Below are 20,462 nucleotides of genomic sequence, written 5' to 3'. Positions count from 1 at the left end.
GGCTTCATGGGAGTGGCTAGACGGAAGCCACTCCTGAGAAAAAGGCACATGACAGTTGAAGTTTGCAAAAAGGCACGTGAAAGACTCTGAGATCATAAGGCAAACGATTCTGTGGTCTGATGAGACAAAAATTGAACTCTTTGGCCTGAATGCAAAGCACTATGTGGATGCTTTTCAGAGGCAGGGACTGGGAGACCGCTAAGGATAGAAGGAACAATTAATGGAGTGAAATACAAGCAAATCCTCGATGAGAACCTGCTTCAGAGTGCAATTGACCTTAATGTCCCCAAGCATACAGCCAAAGGAACGCTGGAATGGCTTCAGAACAAGAATGTGAACGTTCGTGAGCTGCCTAGCCAAAGCCCATTGAAAAGCTGTGGAAAATCTTGAAGATTGCTGTTCACCGTTGCTCCCCATCTAACTAAACAGAGCTTGAGAAAATCTGAAAGGAAGCATCAGCAAAGCTGATACAAACATAGTCGAGACAACTAAAAGTTGAAGCCACCAAAGGTGCTTCCACAAACTATTGACTTAGGGGTGTGATTACTTATGTAAATGAGATATTTCTGTATTGAATTTTCAATACATTTTCATTGTGTGAAATAAAACCTGTTTAATCCATTTTGAATTCAGGCTGTAACACAACAAAATGTGGAATAAGTCAAGGGTTATGAATACTTTCTGAAGGCCCTGTAGATCTCTACGTAAGTAAATGTTTTTTTTGGCTCCAGCTCTGGTTCTCTAGGGGTTGTTATCAAGGGGAAACCCATGTGTTTTGTTTCATTTGGGTTGTATGGGAATGATTAGAATGACATTGACAGGTATGACATGGGCCCACTGGTGTACTTCCTACTCCACAGTTCCAGACTGGCACTCCTGCGGCCACCGCCCAAAGAGCGCTTGCGGGTCTTCTGCTTCTTGTTGTCCCACGTTGCGGAATTGTCCGATGGCTGGGAGCTAGCAGGGCTGCTCGCTCCCTCCTCTGGCGTTGAGTCCCCAGCTATCTCAATGCGGGGAGGGTCCATCAGGTCTGTGATGCTAAAAGCAGCTGGTTCCGGCTGGCACATGACAGACTTATCCTCTGTGTTCTGCCTGATGAGCCCGCTGGTGCCAGCCTGGATGCCCACAGACACCCGGTCCCCGGTCTGTGTTGAGCCGTCACTTGCGCTCTCACGGCACAGCGTCCACATGTTGTAGCACTGGGTGAAATTGAAGAAGTTGCTGTTGAAGGTCTTGAGCTCGCCACACACGTCCCTGCGCAGCTCAGCCAGTTCGTAGCGCATGGCCGAAATCTCGTCTTTCCACTGCATGTTGAAGGCGGCCACCATGTTGGCAGACTCTTTAAAGGCCTGTAAGGCCTGAGGTATGGGGGGATCGGGGGCGGCAATGGAGGGGGCAGCAGGGATCTGGTAGGCAGGTGGTGAAGTCGGGGGGACAGAGATGGCTGTTACAGTGGAGCTTGTGCTGTGCTGGCTGCGAGCTACAGCGTTCTCCCTCTCCAGACGTTCCAACTCTACATAGGCCGAGGAGCTGGCCCCGTCGTCGTCTTCTATCATGTCCTCGTTTAGCAAAGAAGTGCTTTCCAGCACATCATATCCCTCTGGAAGACAAATTTGAATATGCAAATAGAGGGAGATTCAAAGGGAGGGAACAGCTGGAGTGTTATGTAACTGTGACGCCCAAATGTTCCAAACTAGAGTGGGCATACATATACCTACAATATGAATACAGTATGTGAGCAAAAATACCACAACTACCCTATCATTCCAATGGATATATCAGATAAAATAAAATATCGTTGGAACAAGGATTTTGACTGGTTGCATTGAGAATATAGAGAAAGGGGTGAACAGCTAGATGATTTGTTGATCATCAATCTCCTGCGAATATGATTACCCTTTTATCAAATTATGCATTTGTGATCCCTTTATCAGATGCATTTGTGATTGTTGAAACTCAAAAAAGAGTGTAAAACTTAATGAAGAGGTGCTCTTCAGACACTGAAGTGGTCTCCAGAATTAGAATGCTCTCTAACACAGCTCTATCTGGCATACTAAAATACGGAAAGGAATTATTCAGCCAGGTACACTGAGCCACTTGAGCGATGCATTTTGACTCACATACTGCAGGCTTTTCATGGTGTTTTTACACTGCCTTCTCACTCATCTGAATGAACATCAACCCTCCACAGTCTTTCCATCTTTTCACTGCACTGCACCATGGGAAGCGGAACCCCGTTGGTTCCTAGCATAAGCCATCATTACCAATCAGTTTCAAATGAAAATACCATTCTCTGAATTAAATCAAAGCATGGTTCTCCCCAAAAAAATCTTAAGTGTTTTCCGATTGTTTCCTTTTCCTTTTTTTTTGTGCAACAGAAAAGATGAAAAGGCAATGAAAAATCACAACTCAAGTCATTGGGCCGAGAAGCAGTTATGAACCCTATTGAACATATCAGGTCCCTCACCATGAGGTTGATTGGACCATGTGGAGTTCCCAGTGGTGGGTAAATCCCCCCCCCCCCCCCTACAGGGCTGCACCAGGGAGGGGCTGCAATCCCACAGTCAAAGACAGCTGATAACTTCCACGCCAAGGATCAACCCAGCCACATGTGGCCTTTACAGAGGTTGACTTTCATAGGAAGAAAAAAACCCGCAAAACTACTATGACAAATGCTCTCATTGTCACTGGCTGTTGACAGTGACAATGTGATAACAGTCAGTGCTATTTCATGGCTGAGGTAAGAACACACTATGTGTTAGACTGGAAAGTACAGCTTTATCATATAGTTCCACCAATGAGTCGCTTTTAGCGCACTTGAAAATAGAGACACTTCAAACAACTCGCAAAAGCCAGTGAGGCACCATCATCACATATACAGTATAATTCTGGAATATTACTGCATACGAACAAGGAATTCAAGGCCTCTGAGTTTTGTGAGTTGTTCAGACCCCTGTTTGTTTCTCATTGTGTTTAAATCAGATTTTTCTATCCTGTTGTTATATCAAAGTGGTCATTTTTTATCTATTGCTGAGAAGGCAGTGCAAAAAAACACACACATATATATATATAGATATATGTATGCGTGTTCACATTAAAATACCTGTGACAGGCATCCAGCTGTTCTGTCCCCCTGGTTATCCTTCCAGAGATGCATGGCTGCTCAGATTGGGAGGGGGTGTTGCTCTTCATCCCAATGGGGCATCATAGGATCCCTTCCCCACTCAAGGGCCCCCGCTAGCCTCGACATTCTTGCGTTTTGGTTGGTAAGCGATTTAGAATTCAGATCTCATTTTCGAATTGTATAAGTCAGTGGCATGGCCAGTCAAATACTGTGGATCATTCACTTCATTTCAAGGCCACTATTCCCTCAAAAATGACACCAAATGGTCGATACCATGTCAAAAATATTTGCAATATGGCTTGAGATGGAGGCATCAGGTCACAGCCAATTATTTCCCTGAGGATCACTAACATATCCTGTTCCATAGCCCAGTCGGATGTGACTGTATTTGGAGAGAAAAAAGTCCTAGAGAACTACTCATTAAAAAATACAAATATATACAGAAAACGCTGGGAGTAACAGACACCCATTTGAGAGACAATTTAGTGAGCCAATTGTGAAGCAGACAATTTGACCAGAGAGCTTATTGGGTGAAAGGAGTTCAGCAGGTAAGACGGTGGGATTGGAGGACTTCCTTGATCCTCAGTACTTCAGTCACATCGTAGGCTGAGGGGATTCTGACTGTGCAACCCAATTGAGCATGACAAGATAAACAAACAAAAAAACTCCAGATTGTACAAGAAAACAGGTAAACCAACAGAAAACAAACAACTGCAGAGGTCTAATACAATTGATTTTATAAAATGTATTAAAATCCCGGTCATAATATTGTCAAATGAAAAACGTCATATGAAATGATAGTATTTCAATAGGGTTCATAGCTTTACTCTTCCAGGCATACACCAAATGCACTAGATCAATTAGGTTAGAGGCAGCAGTGGTTCTGTTTGCACAAAGAACCAGATATGTTGATGTTTTTGACGATGACATTGTGTGTACAATGTTGCACAAAACCTTCAAATCCCTGAATGTTTAATATCAAAACAGCAAATACTACAACAAATTGACTTGGTATCCTCACAATTACTAAGACGATGTTTACATTATTCTACATTGACATTTTTGTCATTTAGCAGACACACTTACAGGAGCAATTAGGGTTAAGTGCCTTGCTCAACAGCACACCGACAGATGTTTTCACCTAAGAGGTCATCTAAATGTGAGATTTAGTTCAATGAGAAAGTGTCTAATACGTTGGCCCTACAGAGTAAAGTAGCTTTTGACATTTATTTTGTGAGAGCGCTACTGTAGTCAAACCCTCTTCGAACCTTGTCAAACTTCAGGTCAACTGCTCAATCTCCCTGAAACACATGATTGCCAGACTACCTGATGAAAGACCATTGAATATTATCTTCTGATCTGGCTACATCAAAAGTGATCACTATTCCAAATGAAAGCTTCATTTATATAAGATCTCCAAATGTGGTTTTATGCAACACAATACAACAATATAGAACAACGTAATATATTTTAGGCACTCTGAATTGACTTTACTAGTAAGTTCCTTTGTGCAACCAGTACCCTATCTGAGTTTGTTGACTTACCGTATGTCGGTTACACGTTTTTGCTGTCTTGTGTTCTGTGGGCTTATAAGCCAAGATCAGTTAAGAGACGCTAGTGTAATGAACTGGTCAAACAAAGCATGGATGGGGGAAACCGAAGACCTCTCGAGCAGACTATGAGCCTTCCTTAACACTCTCTAGAGGTCTTTACAGCCCTCCTCCAACCACTGTTCTGTTTCACACTTAACCCTTCCCTACCCGACTCACACTCTCTACGCACGACACATATATCAATGAGATTATCATGCTCGATACAAGGCCTGTTTCTCTTACACATGCCAAGTGCTGTGAGTGTGACTGTCGTGTGTCGTGGGTTTAACTTCTCATTGGGCTGGTTTGAATGAGTCCCCTCCCATCCTCTACTCTGGGTCCAGCTTTGCCACCGCCACACGTGACGAATCAGAAAGCGAATCAGAAAGCTAAAGCTAAAGCTAAGGACAATGATGTATATGGACTGTGCAAAGTAACACGCTTGCAAAAATATCCCTCAGAACACTCAGGATATGCAGAGGCAAGACAAACAAGAGACACACAACAGTGACCAAAAGGAAACGACCGGAATCATTCAACCCAGCATCTCTTAAAGCTCAAGGGTACCCCCCACTGTACATATGTAGGTATGTACGCATGTTATAGAATGTATGAGGAGTATGTTTTCTAAGCCTTCTCTCATTTTTCTTTTGAGGTCGTACTGTTACCTGTTGTGGATCTGAGAGTTGAAGTGACAGTGGAGGATGTCATTGAAGGCAAGCAGTCGTCGTCTTGGGAATACCCAGCCTGAATTGCACGCAGGTAACTGTGGCTTCGAGTGCGGAACGAGCCAGGCAGGTCCAAGGCCTCCATGGCCTGGGATTCTACTTCGCTAAAAACGGACTCGCAAACTGACTCAAACTGGCCATTGACCTCAGTCTCACTCACCTGAGAGACAAAAACAGGAATAGCAGTCCTTAATTTTTCCTCTTCCTTTCTCTTTCTCACTTTGACTCTTCCCCTTTAGCACAGTAAATATGAAGGAGTGTTAGCATGGGAAAGAATAAACAAGCAGATAAAACCAGCAAATGAAAAACAACAAAAACAATGCATCATTTTGGTATACCGTTTTCAAGACGTACTATTCCACTGCAGGTCATCGTCACAGACGTACATACGTTACTACTGTGACAAAGGGGAAAGCAGGTGTCCTTTCAAGAACCTATTCAAAGGCAGAGATGACGGTGCAACACAGTAAAAAAAACTACATGCGGTTAACGGAATTTCAATGTTGCGAATATATATATATGTCCATCGCAATGCAGCCAATATAACGGCAGGCGAGAAGCCGTACTAACGTCATCTGTGTGAGGTGATTTTATTTTTAAATAGCACCAAGGTTGGTTGAGATATTGTGCCAAACGTGTATTAAAATCCATCTAGTCTATATTATGCAGTGCATAAAAGCCTGCTACTATGTAATAAAAATGACTGCAAAGAATGTATCAAATCATTGTGTCTTGTACCTAATATTCAGTTGCAACGGATAAAAAGCATGCTTTAGAGTGTAAATCCTGCTGTTCAAACATAAAGCATTGTCTAGACCGACTGAGCAGTTCAACACAACTTCTAGTAGTGCGCATGAACTTACTTAACGGGTAACTTGAACTTGTAATGTAATAAATATTCAAGTGAACAGATATGTACAGTATGGTACTGCTTGTCTATGCAACGTCACCAATAGCAAATCTATGGACTTCACACGCGTAGTTCTGAAGATGTGCACTGACCATAGTCAATATAGGATTCATTGTAAATAAGCATTACCAATGACAACTCAACCTATCAATAAAACCTAATCCTGCAGACAATAACGGCTAAACATCTCATGGAGTGGGGGGGGGGGGGGGAATCAGGTTGTGACTAATGTATTTCTGTAAATAACTATATTTTTGCCACCCCTTTAGCAAACAACAGAAGGTTCCACCCACTCTACCAACATGGTGGCATCTACAGTATCTCTCAATCCTCCTACTCCTCCAGGGCTCCTGGTGTTCCCCCTGTGAGGGGCCTGCGTGGGACTCACCTGGCTGACGCAGCTTGCCTGACTGAGGGTGCTAACCGCGCGCATGTAGCTCTGGTTCCGGGATCGGAACTGAGGGCCGAGGGGTATATGGTGTTGGGGGTAGTTGGTGGCTGGGTCCAGGGTGACACTGGGATGGGGCCGCATCATGTCTCGGGTGGTTTGCAAGTGGTAGCTCTGACTGTACAGAGAGAGAGAGAGAGAGAGAGAGAGAGAGAGAGAGTGGATAGACAAATATGAGAGGCATTGTGAGTCAGACACAGGGCTGTGGTGGTCATGAAATTTTGTCAACCGGTTATAGTCATGCAAAAGACTGCCGGTCTCACGATAATTGACTGTTAATTAACAAACACGTTTAGCATCTCCAGGCCTCCACACATATTGTACAAGCCGCTGATGTGCGCCTTTGGAACATCTACACTAAAAAAAGTATAATGAATAAATGCAATATATATCATCGCAATAAATCTCTTATTTATTCTAAACATGATGATATTAAGAAATTGTATTTCAGAATATGAGTTGGCCTATTATTTCTTATCTGGCTATGCACCATACATTGGTTGTAGGCTTGTTCACTTAGCAGACAAGATACAAGTCCCGTGCCACTATTTTATAGAGGATGTTTCGACATTTTGTTACGTTACAACCTTATTCTAAAATGGATTAAATAAAAACATTTACTCAGCAATCTACACACAATACCCCATAATGACAAAGCGAAAACAGGTTTTTAGAATTTTTTGCAAATAAATTAAAAATCAAAAACAGAAATAACTTATTTATATACAGTGCATTCTGAAAGTATTCAGACCCCTTGACTTTTTTCCATATTGTTACGTTACAGCCTTATTCTAAAATTGATCTAATAGTTTTTTCCCTCATCAATCTACACACAATACCCCATAATGGCAAAGTGTGTAGATTGGTGAGGAAAAAATCCATTTAATCAATTTTAGAATAAGGCTGTAACAACAAAATGTGGGAAAAGTCAAAGGGTCTGAATACGTTTTGGAAGGACAATGACCTTTTATAGTAAGAATGTCATTTAACTTAGCTGAATAAAATAGAAAGGATATTTTTCCCATTCCAGAGCGAATATGCATATGAAATGGCTATGTGGAGCTTAAAAGTGATCATTTGAAACACGTCCTATACTCTAGATTTAGAGGTTTTTGTCAAATGTGGTTGTTAATGATACACACCTTAGAATGTCTTAGAAATGAAAACATATTTGGGCTGCATGATGCGACTACAGGCTGTTGACGATTTGCGATTTGCAAAAAAAATGTTGCGCCGTAATCCTTGCCTCAGGCTGCACACGCTGTTCTCTCATCAAGTGATCATATTTTCATCTGTCAAGACTATTCTCAATTTAATCGGGTCTTCACTTATGTAAAATTAGTTTAGATCAGAATTGCCCATTCTCAAATGGGCAGGAACAGGGGCAGGGGTAAAAATACATGTCATCCGTATGCACTCGAATAGCGAATGGAGGCTGCCATCCCGCCGGTTCACTTTTCAATCATGGATAGGCTGCTCCCATTTCATAGCAGAACATGTGATTAATATGAGCATCTGAGAAATAAATATAGTAGCAGATGAGCTCCTTCTCGTTTTAAAGAAATATCTGGGCTTATAAGAAGACGTCTTTGGAGTTTGGAGCATAGCAAAGGTAACCATTCCATCCAGTATGTATAATAATACCAGCCAGGTCACCCGGGATACAAGGCAGCTTTCGACGTCCCATCCATGTCCACTAGGGGCAACATTGAGCGATGTTGCCTTCAAGTAGCATCGGCCTCCGATTACAGAAGTTGCAAGTTCAAATCCAGCGATAGAATGTTGTTTCGGTTATATTTATTTTAAGTCTATCCCAAACCTTAACCCTTACCTTAACCATTCGGAGGTAATGCCTAACCTTAACCTTAAACACATACAAATGTTATATTTGGAACAAGTCGAAATTTGACTTTGAGAAACATGGGCGAACGTCTAATGTTGTCGTGAGACTAAGAGCTGCTTGAATAATACAGGCCACACTCAAAAGCTATTACTGGAATTAGTTTAATTTTGGAGTGGAGGCTAGACCAATTATGTACCAAAGACGTAAATAAAACATTTATTGTTTTTCTGCCATGCCTTATATGGGGTAGGTTTTGTATTGTATAATAGCACCATCATTATTTTAATTCCTGGGTTTTTGTATGCACAAGTGTATGCATAAGACCTAATATGTGTAACGGCTGTTGGTGGAAGAAGGTGAGGACCAAGGTGCAGCGTGGTACGTGTTCACACTTTTATTAATGGAACTGAACACTGATTAACAAATCAACAAAGAAAACAACCGAAACAGGTCTGTCTGGTGCAGACACAAAAACAGAAAGCAACTACCCACAAAACTCAGGTGGGGAAAGGCTACCCAAGTATGGTTCTCAATCAGAGACAACGATAGACAGCTGCCCCTGATTGAGAACCACACCCGGCCAAACAACAAAGAAATCAAAAACGTAGAAAATGAACATAGAATGCCCACCCTAGTCACACCCTGGCCTAACCAAAATAGAGAATAAAAACCTTTCTATGGCCAGGGCGTGACAATATGCGTATGTGTGTTTTGAATGAATCATCACCTTAGAAAGCGCTGTCTATTTCGTTGTTAGGCTTTAAAACAACATCCACAACGACCATATTTCCACTCAGTTTCAACCTGTTGTTGAACTTCTTTCTTCAAGTTGATCGATGAGGTGAGTTTTAAAAGCATGACACTGTTTTGAAGAGAAGTGTTTGATGTGATTTTTGATTGCATTTGCATTGATGTCAGAGTGGTAAGAGGGACAATAGAGCCCTGAGTACCAGGCCATTAGGACCTGATGCTAGTTAGTGAGTTGGGTACCACCAATGCATGTCCAATATAACATGAATATAACACTGTGCTTGCGGCAAAAGTGACTCATCCTCCTACAACATTAGCAGCATTATTGCAATCAACTCTAAACTATGATGACACGTGCAGATATCGCAAGCCCCAAAAACACAGGTGACTCGCTAGCCCAACAATTACAGTTTGCACATCCCACCTACACCTCCCATTAGTAAAATATAAGCTTCTCAGAGCTTCAGTAATAATGGAGCGTGGAAACGAGGCTTAATGTGTGTCTGTGTGTGTAGGACAAAAGCAGGAAGTGAGACAAAAGCAGGAAGTGAGTAGATTCCCAGTGATACGATGATTAAGCTGTGGGTGATAAAAGGATAGGGAGTCTGAGCGTCACACAGGACTGATACATGCAGGGCACATCACCAGGTTCTCTCTCGCTCTCTCTGTGTGGTGTGTGTGTGTGTGTGTGTGTGTGTGTGTGTGTGTGTGTGTGTGTGTGTGTGCGCGGGTGTGCATGCGTGCAGACCTCCAGAACACAAGCAACTGTCCTGTTCTGGAAGGGTGATTTTCAAAGCCAGCTTAGAATAACAAACTAAGACACATCTGAGGGAGAGCCGATGCATCCTCTGGGTCACAATCAGGACGGGAAGATATTCTGCTCTGACGCTTTCAACAGTACAAGGTAACGAAAATGTTATCGTAACCATCCTTACTGCTTCCATGATCTCCTGCCAAGCCATGCTACATATCTAGCTGTACATTCTTTTGCTGGTGTCTTTCATTTTCTGTCCAATCAATCTATTATTTGTATTACAATATCACTCTGTACCACTATCCTTCTTCCTATAGCTTACCTAAAGCGTATTTATCTATGAATCTATGGAGTGTTGCCTGTCAAGAGGGGAATGAGTGCAAACAGGCACTGTACAGTTAGGTCCAAAATTATTGGCACCATTGATAAACATGAGCAAAAGAGACTGTATAAAATAAATAATACAAATACTGAGTTATGTTGTGCATGTATAATAGTGGGGCAAAAAAGTATTTAGTCAGCCACCAATTGTGCAAGTTCTCACACTTAAAAAGATGAGAGGCCTGTAATTTTCACAATAGGTACACTTCAACTATGACAGACAAAATGAAAAAAAAAAGAAGAAAATCACATTGTAGGATTTTTTATGAATTTATTTGCAAATTATGGTGGAAAATAAGTATTCGGTCACCTACAAACAAGCAAGATTTCTGGCTCTCACAGACCTGTAACTTGTTCTTTAAGAGGCTCCTCTGTCCTCCACTCTTTACCTGTATTAATGGCACCTATTTGAACTTGTTATCAGTATAAAAGACACCTGTCCACAACCTCAAACAGTCACACTCCAAAGTCCACTATGGCCAAGACCAAAGAGCTGTCAAAGGACACCAGAAACAAAATTGTAGACCTGCACCAGGCTGGGAAGACTGAATCTGCAATAGGTAGCAGCTTGGTTTGAAGAACTGTGGGAGCAATTATTAGGAAATGGAAGACATACAAGACCACTGATAATCTCCCTCGATCTGGGGCTCCACGCAAGATCTCACCCCGTGTGGTCAAAATGATCACAAAAACAGTGAGCAAAAATCCCAGAACCACACGGGGAGACTTAGTGAATGACCTGCAGAGAGCTGGGACCAAAGTAACAAAGCCTACCATCAGTAACACACTCAAATCCTGCAGTGCCAGACGTGTCCCCCTGCTTAAGCCAGTACATGTCCAGGCCCGTCTGAAGTTTGCTTGAGAGCATTTGGATGATCCAGAAGAAGATTGGGAGAATGTCATATGGTCAGATGAAAGCAAAATATAACTTTTTGGTAAAAACTCAACTCGTCGTGTTTGGAGGACAAAGTATGCTGAGTTGCATCCAAAGAACACCATACCTACTGTGAAGCATGGGGGTGGAAACATCATGCTTTGGGGCTGTTTTTCTGCAAAGGGACCAGGACAACTGATCCGTGTAAAGGAAAGAATGAATGGGGCCATGTATCGTGAGATTTTGAGTGAAAACCTCCTTCCATCAGCAAGGGCATTGAAGATGAAACGTGGCTGGGTCTTTCAGCATGACAATGATCCCAAACACACCGCCCGTGCAACGAAGGAGTGGCTTCGTAAGAAGCATTTCAAGGTCCTGGAGTGGCCTAGCCAGTCTCCAGATCTCAACCCCATAGAAAATCTTTGGAGGGTGTTGAAAGTCCATGTTGCCCAGCAACAGCCCCAAAACATCACTGCTCTAGAGGAGATCTGCATGGAGGAATGGGCCAAAATACCAGCAACAGTGTGTGAAAACCTTGTCAAACGTTTTCTGTAAGTCTTCACCTCTGTCATTGCCAACAAAAGGTATGTAACAAAGTATTGAGATAAACTTTTGTTATTGACCAAATACTAATTTTCCACCATAATTTGCAAATAAATTCATAAAAATCCTACATTGTGATTTTCTGGATTTTTTTCCTCATTTTGTCTTTCATAGTTGAAGTGATGAAAATTACAGGCCTCTCATCTTTTTAAGTGGGAGAACTTGCACAATTGGTGGCTGACTAAATACTTTTTTGCCCCACTGTATTTTATGCTAATACAATTGCTCAGATGCAGAGATTTTGTTTAACAAATAATATTTTTTTCTCCCAAAAAACAATAAGAGGTCTAAATGATTGCCACCCCTGTTTTAATGCCTTTCAATAGCTCACCTTGCAAGGATAACACTGAACCTTTTTCTAAAATGTTTCATGAGATTGGGAGGGATCTTGGACCATTCCTCCATACAGAATCTTTCCAGATACTTGATATGGACTGCCCTCTTCAAACCAAACAACAGGTTTTCAATGGGGTTCACGTCCGGAGACTGAGATGGCCATTGCAAAATTTAGATTTTGTGGTCAATTAACCATTTCTTTGTGGATTTTGATAAGTGCTTAGGGATACTGTCTTGCTGGAAACTTGCGGCAAAGTTTCAGCCTCCTTGGAGAGTTAATCAGGATTTTGGCTAAAATGTCCTGGTATTTGTGTAAAGTTCATGATGCCGGTGACCTTAACCAGGACCAGTGGAATCAAAATAGCCCCATAATATCAAAGATCGACCCCCATATTTTACAGTAGGGGTTCTGTTCTGCATATCCATCTTTCTTTGTAAGCAAAACCCACAATCGGTGTGCATGCCTCTGTTTTAATGTCATCGGACCACAACACCGGTTCTAATCCAAGTGCCAATGCTGTTTAGCAAACTCCAGGTGTTTACATTTGTTGGATGAAATGAAAATGGAGCTCTTTGGTAACACACACCAGTGGTGGGTTTTGCATCAAAAGAAAGATTAGCATTTTTTTTTTTGGCATACAATTAGTATTTATTATTTATTTTATACAGTATTTTTGCTCATCTTTATCAAGGGTGCCAATAACTATGAATCTGACTATGTGCTGAGTGAGACATATCAATTTCTCCTTTATGAAGACATTCAAATAAATAAATGAGATTTTATTGTCAGACAATTTATTTTCATGTTTAAAACCTTGTCCTTTGACCATGACATTGGAGAGAAGTGACAGGGTTGCCATAGCCTTGTCAACAGTGCTGTGATAACATGATGCACATGTCCTCTAAGGTGACGGGCAAATATTGAAATAGCAGTTGAAAAACGTCAGATATACCTGCATTGGTCTGTGACACTCACCAGCTAGAATACTTATTTTATATCAGAGCTGATGAACAGAACTGGGTTCCAATTACTAAACAAAGGCAGTGAAGTGGCTGCAAACCAATTGGCCAAACAAATGTAGCAAAGCTCTTAGTCATGCATTTACACAGGTTGTTGATGCACTGGGGTAGAATAGGAACATGTCACAGCCAATCGTAACCAAGGAGTTATTCTTACTCTGTTGCCCAGCAACATCGAATGACATGTCTAAATCATGCATGCTCCCCCCAGAATGTCCCACTGCAGACAGAGGTCACAGAGACATGAAATGGATATAACAGCCAGGTAAAATAATGTTTTTGCTTTAGCAAGCTAGAGGTGTATACAGTATAACTACTGTAGGAGAGTTACTGTAAAACAAACAGGCAGGAGGGACACAAATGACAAAAACATTGTTGGCAGTGTCTGACTTTGATGAAATTCAACGATGAAAGCCGGGGGTTAGGGTTGAAAACAGCTTGCAAAAAGCCTAGAGCTAGGGTTAAGTTTTTTTTTAAATGGCGTGTCAAAAAGGCGGAAAGGGGGTCAAAGATCCAGCCAAGATAAAGTTCAGAGCTTCTGCATTATTTACGGTAATCCATGAGCCACTATCGGAGCGAAAATATCCTTTTAAATCCTGCCATCCAATCTAATGTCCAAACCAAGATTATGAGCACAGTTATTTAAAGTATTCAGTAATTATTCAGTAATGCAGCCAAATGTTTACCCAAAGCCATGTCAGTAATGCTGTGTAATATATAATTCACACCCGACTGTCATTCCTGTAACAATTCATAAACAATTGTTGCCTTGTCTGTAACAATCCCAAAATATATGACAGTATATTCTAGAGGTCACCCGATTTATGATTTTTCAAAGCCGATACCGATACCAATTATTGGAGGACCAAAAAAAGCCAATACCGATTTAATCGGACGATTAAAAAAAAAAAAAACTTTAAATTTATTTGTAATAATGACAATTACATCAATACTGAATTAACACTTATTTTAACTTAATATAATACAACAACAACAATATATTTAGCCTCAAATAAATAATGAAACATGTTCAATTTGGTTTAAATAATGCAAAAAGAAAATGTTGGAGAAGAAAGTAAAAGTGCAATATGTGCCATGTAAGAAAGCTAACGTTTAAGTTCCTTGCTCAGAACATGAGAACATATCAAAGCTGGTGGTTCCTTTTAACATGGGTCTTCAATATTCCCAGGTAAGAAGTTTTAGGTTGTAGTTATTATAGGAATTATAGGACTATTTCTCTCTATACCATTTGCATTTCATTAACCTTTGACTATTGGATGTTCTTATAGGCACTTTAGTATTGCCAGTGTAACAGTATAGCTTTTGTCCCTCTCCTCACCAGGAACCTGGAACACAACGACAACAGCCACTCTCGAAGCAGTGTTACCCATGCAGAGCAAGGGGAACAACTACTTCAAGTCTCAGAGCGAGTGACGTTTGAAACGCTATTAGCGCGCACCCCGCTAACTAGCTAGCCATTTCACATTGGTTACACCAGCCTCATCTCGGGTGTTGATAGGCTTGAAGTCATAAACGGAGCAATGCTTGGCGCACAACGAAGAGATGCTGGCAAAAAACACGAAAGTGCTGTTTGAGTGAATGCTTACGAGCCTGCTGCTGCCTACCACCGCTCAGTCAGACTGCTCTATCAAATCATAGACTTAGTTATAACATAATAACACACAGAAATACTAAGGTCATTAACATGGTCGAATCCGGAAACTATCATCTTGAAAACAAGATGTTTATTCTGACAGTGAAATACGGAACCGTTCCAAATTTTATCTAAGGGGTGGCATCCATTAGTCTAAATATTCCTGTTACATTTCACAACCTTCAATGTTAAGTCTTAATTATGTACAATTCTGGCAAATTAGGTGGCCCAAACTGTTGCATATACACTGACTCTGCGTGCAATGAACGCAAGAGAAGTGACACAAATTCACCTGGTTAATATTGCCTGCTAACCTGGGTTTCTTTTAGCTAAATATGCAGGTTTAAAAATATATACTTCTGTGTATTGATTTTAGGAAAGGCATTGATGTTCATGGTTAGGTACACATTGGAGCAACGATACGCACCGCATCGATTATATGCAACGCAGGACACGCTAGATAAACTAGTAATATCATCAACCATGTGTAGTTAACTAGTGATTGTGATTGATTGTTTTTTATAAGATAAGTTTAATGCTAGCTAGTAACTTACATTGGCTTACTGCATTCGCGTAACAGGCAGTCTCCTCGTGGAGTGCAATGAGAAGCAGGTGGTTAGAGCGTTGGACTAGTTAACTGTAAGGTTACAAGATTGAATCCCCCGAGCTGACAAGCTAAACATCTGTCATTCTGCCCCTGAACGAGGCAGTTAACCCACCGTTCCTAGGCCGTCATTGAAAATAAGAATGTGTTCTTAACTGACTTTCCTAGTTAAATAAAGATTAAATGAAGGTGTAATTATTATTTTTTTAAACGGCCAAATCGGTGTCCAAAAATAATCAGCCATTACGATTATTCGGTCGACCTCAAGTATATTCATCTCTCACACTCCACACTTGCACTAGTTTGGTTTAAACATACCCTGGTAATGATAACCAGTACAGTGTCCATTTTAGAACATCCTCAGCCTCAAGCAGGAGTGATGTATGTGGCTGAGGGTGTCCTGAAACAGACACAGTAACCAGGATGTAGTGACAATTCATTATTGAAAACCAGACGTACAGTAGCTCTAGTCGAGACATTAATGGGCCTACCTTTGGGGTTCTATGTGGGGTCTCTGCATAGCTGATTTGAGGACGAGGGCGTCGGGTCGGATGGCCTTCTGGGGTGAGGTCTTGGGGCTGCCATCAGATTCGCCACCAGAGTCGTTGTCTTCTTCTCCCATGGCTTTGACGTAGCTGCTGCTGCGCATCCGCCGACACGGGATCTCCTCGTCCTGGTCCCCATCCTCTGGGTATCCACTCCACTCATCCTGAGGCACCTGTGGCAGAGAGTAGGGTTGAATATTTTTACATGGCTTAAATAATTCAACATTCAACAAAAACAGTTCTGTAGGAATGAGGTTTGGGAATTATTCCTAATACATTATCACAGCATATTGGCTATACACTTGGCTTGCCAATATTGTACTACCCAGACCATATTATATTGAGCTTTGATAACAAAATAGATCAGTTGGTGTAACACTTGCGAATTATTTCAATTTAAGCTCCACTATTCCTAATACATTATCACAGCATATTGGCTATACACTTGGCTTGCCAATATTGTACTACCCAGACCATATTATATTGAGCTTTGATAACAAAATAGATCAGTTGGTGTAACACTTGCGAATTATTTCAATTTAAGCTCCACTTAAACACTTGCCTCAAGTGTTTAAGTGGAGCTTAAATTTAAATAATTTGCTTTTTTATTTTATTGGACTGAGCTATTGGACTGAGCTCGGAACTCAAATCTCCAACTTCAGCGTATTCAAAACAACTGGGAACTCTGAAAAGAAACGATCATCCAACTCGGAATTCCTTCTAGAGCTCCGACTTTTCGAACTGAAGATCACCGATGTCATGATTTGACCTCGTATTTTTCAAGTTGTTTTGAACGCAGTATTAGTATCAGTGGAGGGAAAGAGCAGCATAGGGTCTGCATCTGGGTCCCTGCTCCCTCCTTCCTTTCCTTTGGTGAGACTGACCAGAGAGGGGACACTGTCTTCTAACTGATGGCGAAACTCGAGTCGTACCGCATCTGCCTCATACACAAATTCATGTTGTTCCTATGAACACAAAAAGTGAAATATTCCTAGATATTAAAATAGACACGACAAGCTGCTAATAATAGCCTAATAAAAACGCAGGGCTATTGATACACGTGGCTACTCATTCATTGCAGCTGCAGCCCAAGTGAAAGTAGCCTACTGAGTAGCTCGTTTTATGTTTTGTAATAGTGTTAAAAACAGTGTTGACAGTGCTGAATAAACATTAACTCACTCATAAAAATAGCAGCTCTTTGCTGTGTTCTTTGACGGTTTCTGTGGTCATAGTTTTAAAAGTTGTGAAGTCCTACGTAGGGTCGTATCAAACATACTCGATTTTAGCCACAGATCTACTGGTCCGCCGGGTAGGACAAATGAAATAGTTCAAAACAGGAACACTTTGGCAACCCGGTGTGCAGAGCTTCTGAATCAAGCAAACCTACCGCCAGCAGTCCAACACGAATAATAATAGAAAAGGAGAGCAAGCCTTTATCGTTGGCTTTTCTGCAGAAATGTTTGGTGATCGACTATGAATGCCTTGAAGATTGCGATCGGCCAGTTGGCAACCACCGCAGTACTCCATTGTAATTATGACCTTATTACACACCTCATTCAAACCAACAAACTGGGAGAGAACATGCAAAGATGGTGCAGGACATGCGGCCTACAAAGTTACAATTAAAGTCTAGCAAATTGATTGAATTTGGAAATATAACAGGGCCTATTTTACATTTGTATAATTGGTAGGCAGATGCATAAGTCGCCTACCTTTCACAATATGTCCCCTGGTAATTTGTAACGTGAGCATTAGTCTACTTCGTCTTTCTGTCTCTAATGTTGCTTCATTCCCCTCCTCATTTTCAGCAGTGCAGTTTCGTTGTCCTCATCTTCTTCGGAGTAATGGCATGCTTGAATCATTTAGGACAATAATAAGACGCAGACGGCTTTCACTTCTCTTCACGAAGATTGAATGGGTATGGGTGACAGGTACAAAATAAATAACTGATTAGCCTACCGCCATCACGCATTCTCTCTCCTCCCCGTCAGTTCTATTGGCTGCTGTATATAACATTCAGCAAATAAGAGCTTGTATCTCTCTTCCAATAGTCTGTTGGTAAACTATACGAAATGCAAACAAACAAAATCTAGTAAACTATTCTAGTCTAGCTTTTCGTGGGACTCGAAGAGCGAAGGAGCGTTTTTTTAATGGCCAGCGGTGCACAGGTGCGTAATGCACAAGAGACAGAGGCTATACACTTTTGCATAACCCATCATTCATTAGATATATGGCTTACACTGCATTGAATTTATTACCTGAAAAGGATTATCTATTTTGGAAGCAATTTGAAGGGAATTGATGCAGAGAGAGAAAGACGGTGAGAACGTGCTCGCGTATGTACTGATTTTAAAGCAACGATATTCAAGTGATAGGCTGCAAAAACATGTATATCTAATGTACAATTAATAAATAAGGGGACCACCGAAAGCCAGAAGGAGATGTATAAATTAGACGCGCATTCAGTCCTGATATTACTGTAACATAGGCCATGTTGCAGCAAATGTAGGCCTACCTGTCACAAGAACCGTGATGAGATCACACATGCATTGTGATATGCAGTGTCTGGCCCCACCCTGAGCGTTGATGATTGATTATGCAGATAGCAGAGAGGCCATAGAGAAGCCAGATTTAGACATCTTGTATATACTGAACAAAAATAAAAAACTCATGTTTCATGAGCTGAAATAAAAGATACCAGAAATGGTCCATTTGCACAAAAAGCTTATTTCTATCATATTTTGTGCACCAATTTGTTTACATCCCTGTTAGTGAACATTTATCCTTGCCAAGACAATCCATCCACCTGACAGGTGTGGCATATCAAGAAGCTGATTAAACAGCACGATCATTACGCAGCTGCACCTTGTGCTGGGAACAATAAGGTCACTCTAAAGGTTACTCTAAAATGTGCAGTTTTGTCACACAACACCACAGATGTCTCAAGTTTTGAGGGAGCGTGCAATTGGAATGCTGACTGCAGGAATGTCCCCCAGAGCTTTATTTCTCTAAAATGCATGTGTATTTCTCTACCATAAGCCAACTGAAATGTCATTTTAAAGAATTTGGCAGTACGTTCAACCGGCCTCACAAACGTAGACCACGTGTAACCGCGCCAGCCCAGGATCTCCACATCCGGCTTCTTCACCTACGGGATCGTCTGAGGCCAGCCTCCCAGATAACTGATGAAACTGAGGAGTATTTATGTCTGTAATAAATCTGTTTTGTGGTGAAAAACTAATTCTGGTTGGCTGGCACCGCAGTGGGTAGTCCTGGTTCCCAAGCCTATTGCTGCGCCCCTGCCAAGTTGTGTCAAATCCATAGATTAGGGCCAAATGTATTTATTTCAATTGACTGATTTCCTTATATGAACTGTAACTCAGTAAAATCATTGAAATTGTTGCACGTTACGTTTACATTTTTGTTCCATTTCATCTCATAATTGACAGTTTTCTCGTAATTATCTATCCCAGGAAAAGGGAATGGGTTTGGATGGAAATCTTGGTGTATCTCAGTAACCCATTTTCTGGTATTCAACCCTAGCAGAGATCCCACCTCTGTCAGTCACATAGATCCAACTTGTCTGCACAGGTGAACATGTAGGATGTACTGTATTGTATGTCTTTGTAACACACACACACACACACACACACACCTCAGCCTTGTATGCCTGCTCTCTTAGCAGTTCCTTTATTTGCAGGGACAATGGGGGCCAATTAGCCAAAGGATTGGGAGAGTTGACTCAGGCCAGAAAGAGTTTTCCCCAAACACACACAGGGACTCACTGAAGCAGAATGATCCCCATCCCCAGCCTCTGTTCTCCCCTCAGATTCCTCCCTCGCTCCCCAAAGGTCTAGCTACTCTAAATCTCCAGTCTCATTCCTCTCTCCTACTCCAAAGCCCTTTTTGTAATATTCATCTTTCTCTAACATTAAACATCTTGTATTTTAGCCAAAGATCTTTGAACCAGAACAATGTACAGTACGTGTGTATAGGCAGCTGAATAACAGCATTCAATATTTTACAGAAACCACTCTAAAGAAATGATCCTGGTGGCAAGATAATATTCTCTGTATGATAAGCGACAATTATCTCCAAAAACATTATATGATACAAATGTCCTAAGTACTAAAATACACAAGAAATGTAGCAAAATATACTTTTTGTAAAGATGTTGTACCGCAGGCTACACCAATTCCCTTTCCATCTTGTACAGAAGGGTTATGAATACGACCCCCCATTGAGGCCCACTTGTGTATAGCATGGCTCTGAAGTCAGCACAGAGTGGAGTCAAAC

General features: G+C 41.4%; 1 protein-coding gene across 1 annotated transcript in view; it reads right to left on the bottom strand.

Moving 5' to 3' along the window:
• Positions 1-803: 803 nt before the first annotated feature.
• LOC139415650 (disks large-associated protein 2-like) overlaps positions 804-20,462 on the bottom strand; it is a 48,786-nt gene continuing 29,127 nt past the window's right edge. Inside the window, exons 2-5 of the mRNA XM_071163764.1 lie at positions 16,113-16,339; positions 6,743-6,920; positions 5,385-5,604; positions 804-1,600 (exon numbers count right to left, since the gene is read on the bottom strand). Of these exons, the coding sequence (XP_071019865.1) occupies positions 804-1,600; positions 5,385-5,604; positions 6,743-6,920; positions 16,113-16,339 (1,422 nt within the window). The remainder of the gene's footprint in view (positions 1,601-5,384; positions 5,605-6,742; positions 6,921-16,112; positions 16,340-20,462) is intronic.

The sequence above is a fragment of the Oncorhynchus clarkii genome, chromosome 8, assembly GCF_045791955.1.
Source record: "Oncorhynchus clarkii lewisi isolate Uvic-CL-2024 chromosome 8, UVic_Ocla_1.0, whole genome shotgun sequence".
Classification (NCBI taxonomy): Eukaryota; Metazoa; Chordata; class Actinopteri; order Salmoniformes; family Salmonidae; genus Oncorhynchus; species Oncorhynchus clarkii.
Note: the sequence above shows the minus strand (reverse complement) of the source record. Positions and strands in the feature narration are given on the sequence as shown.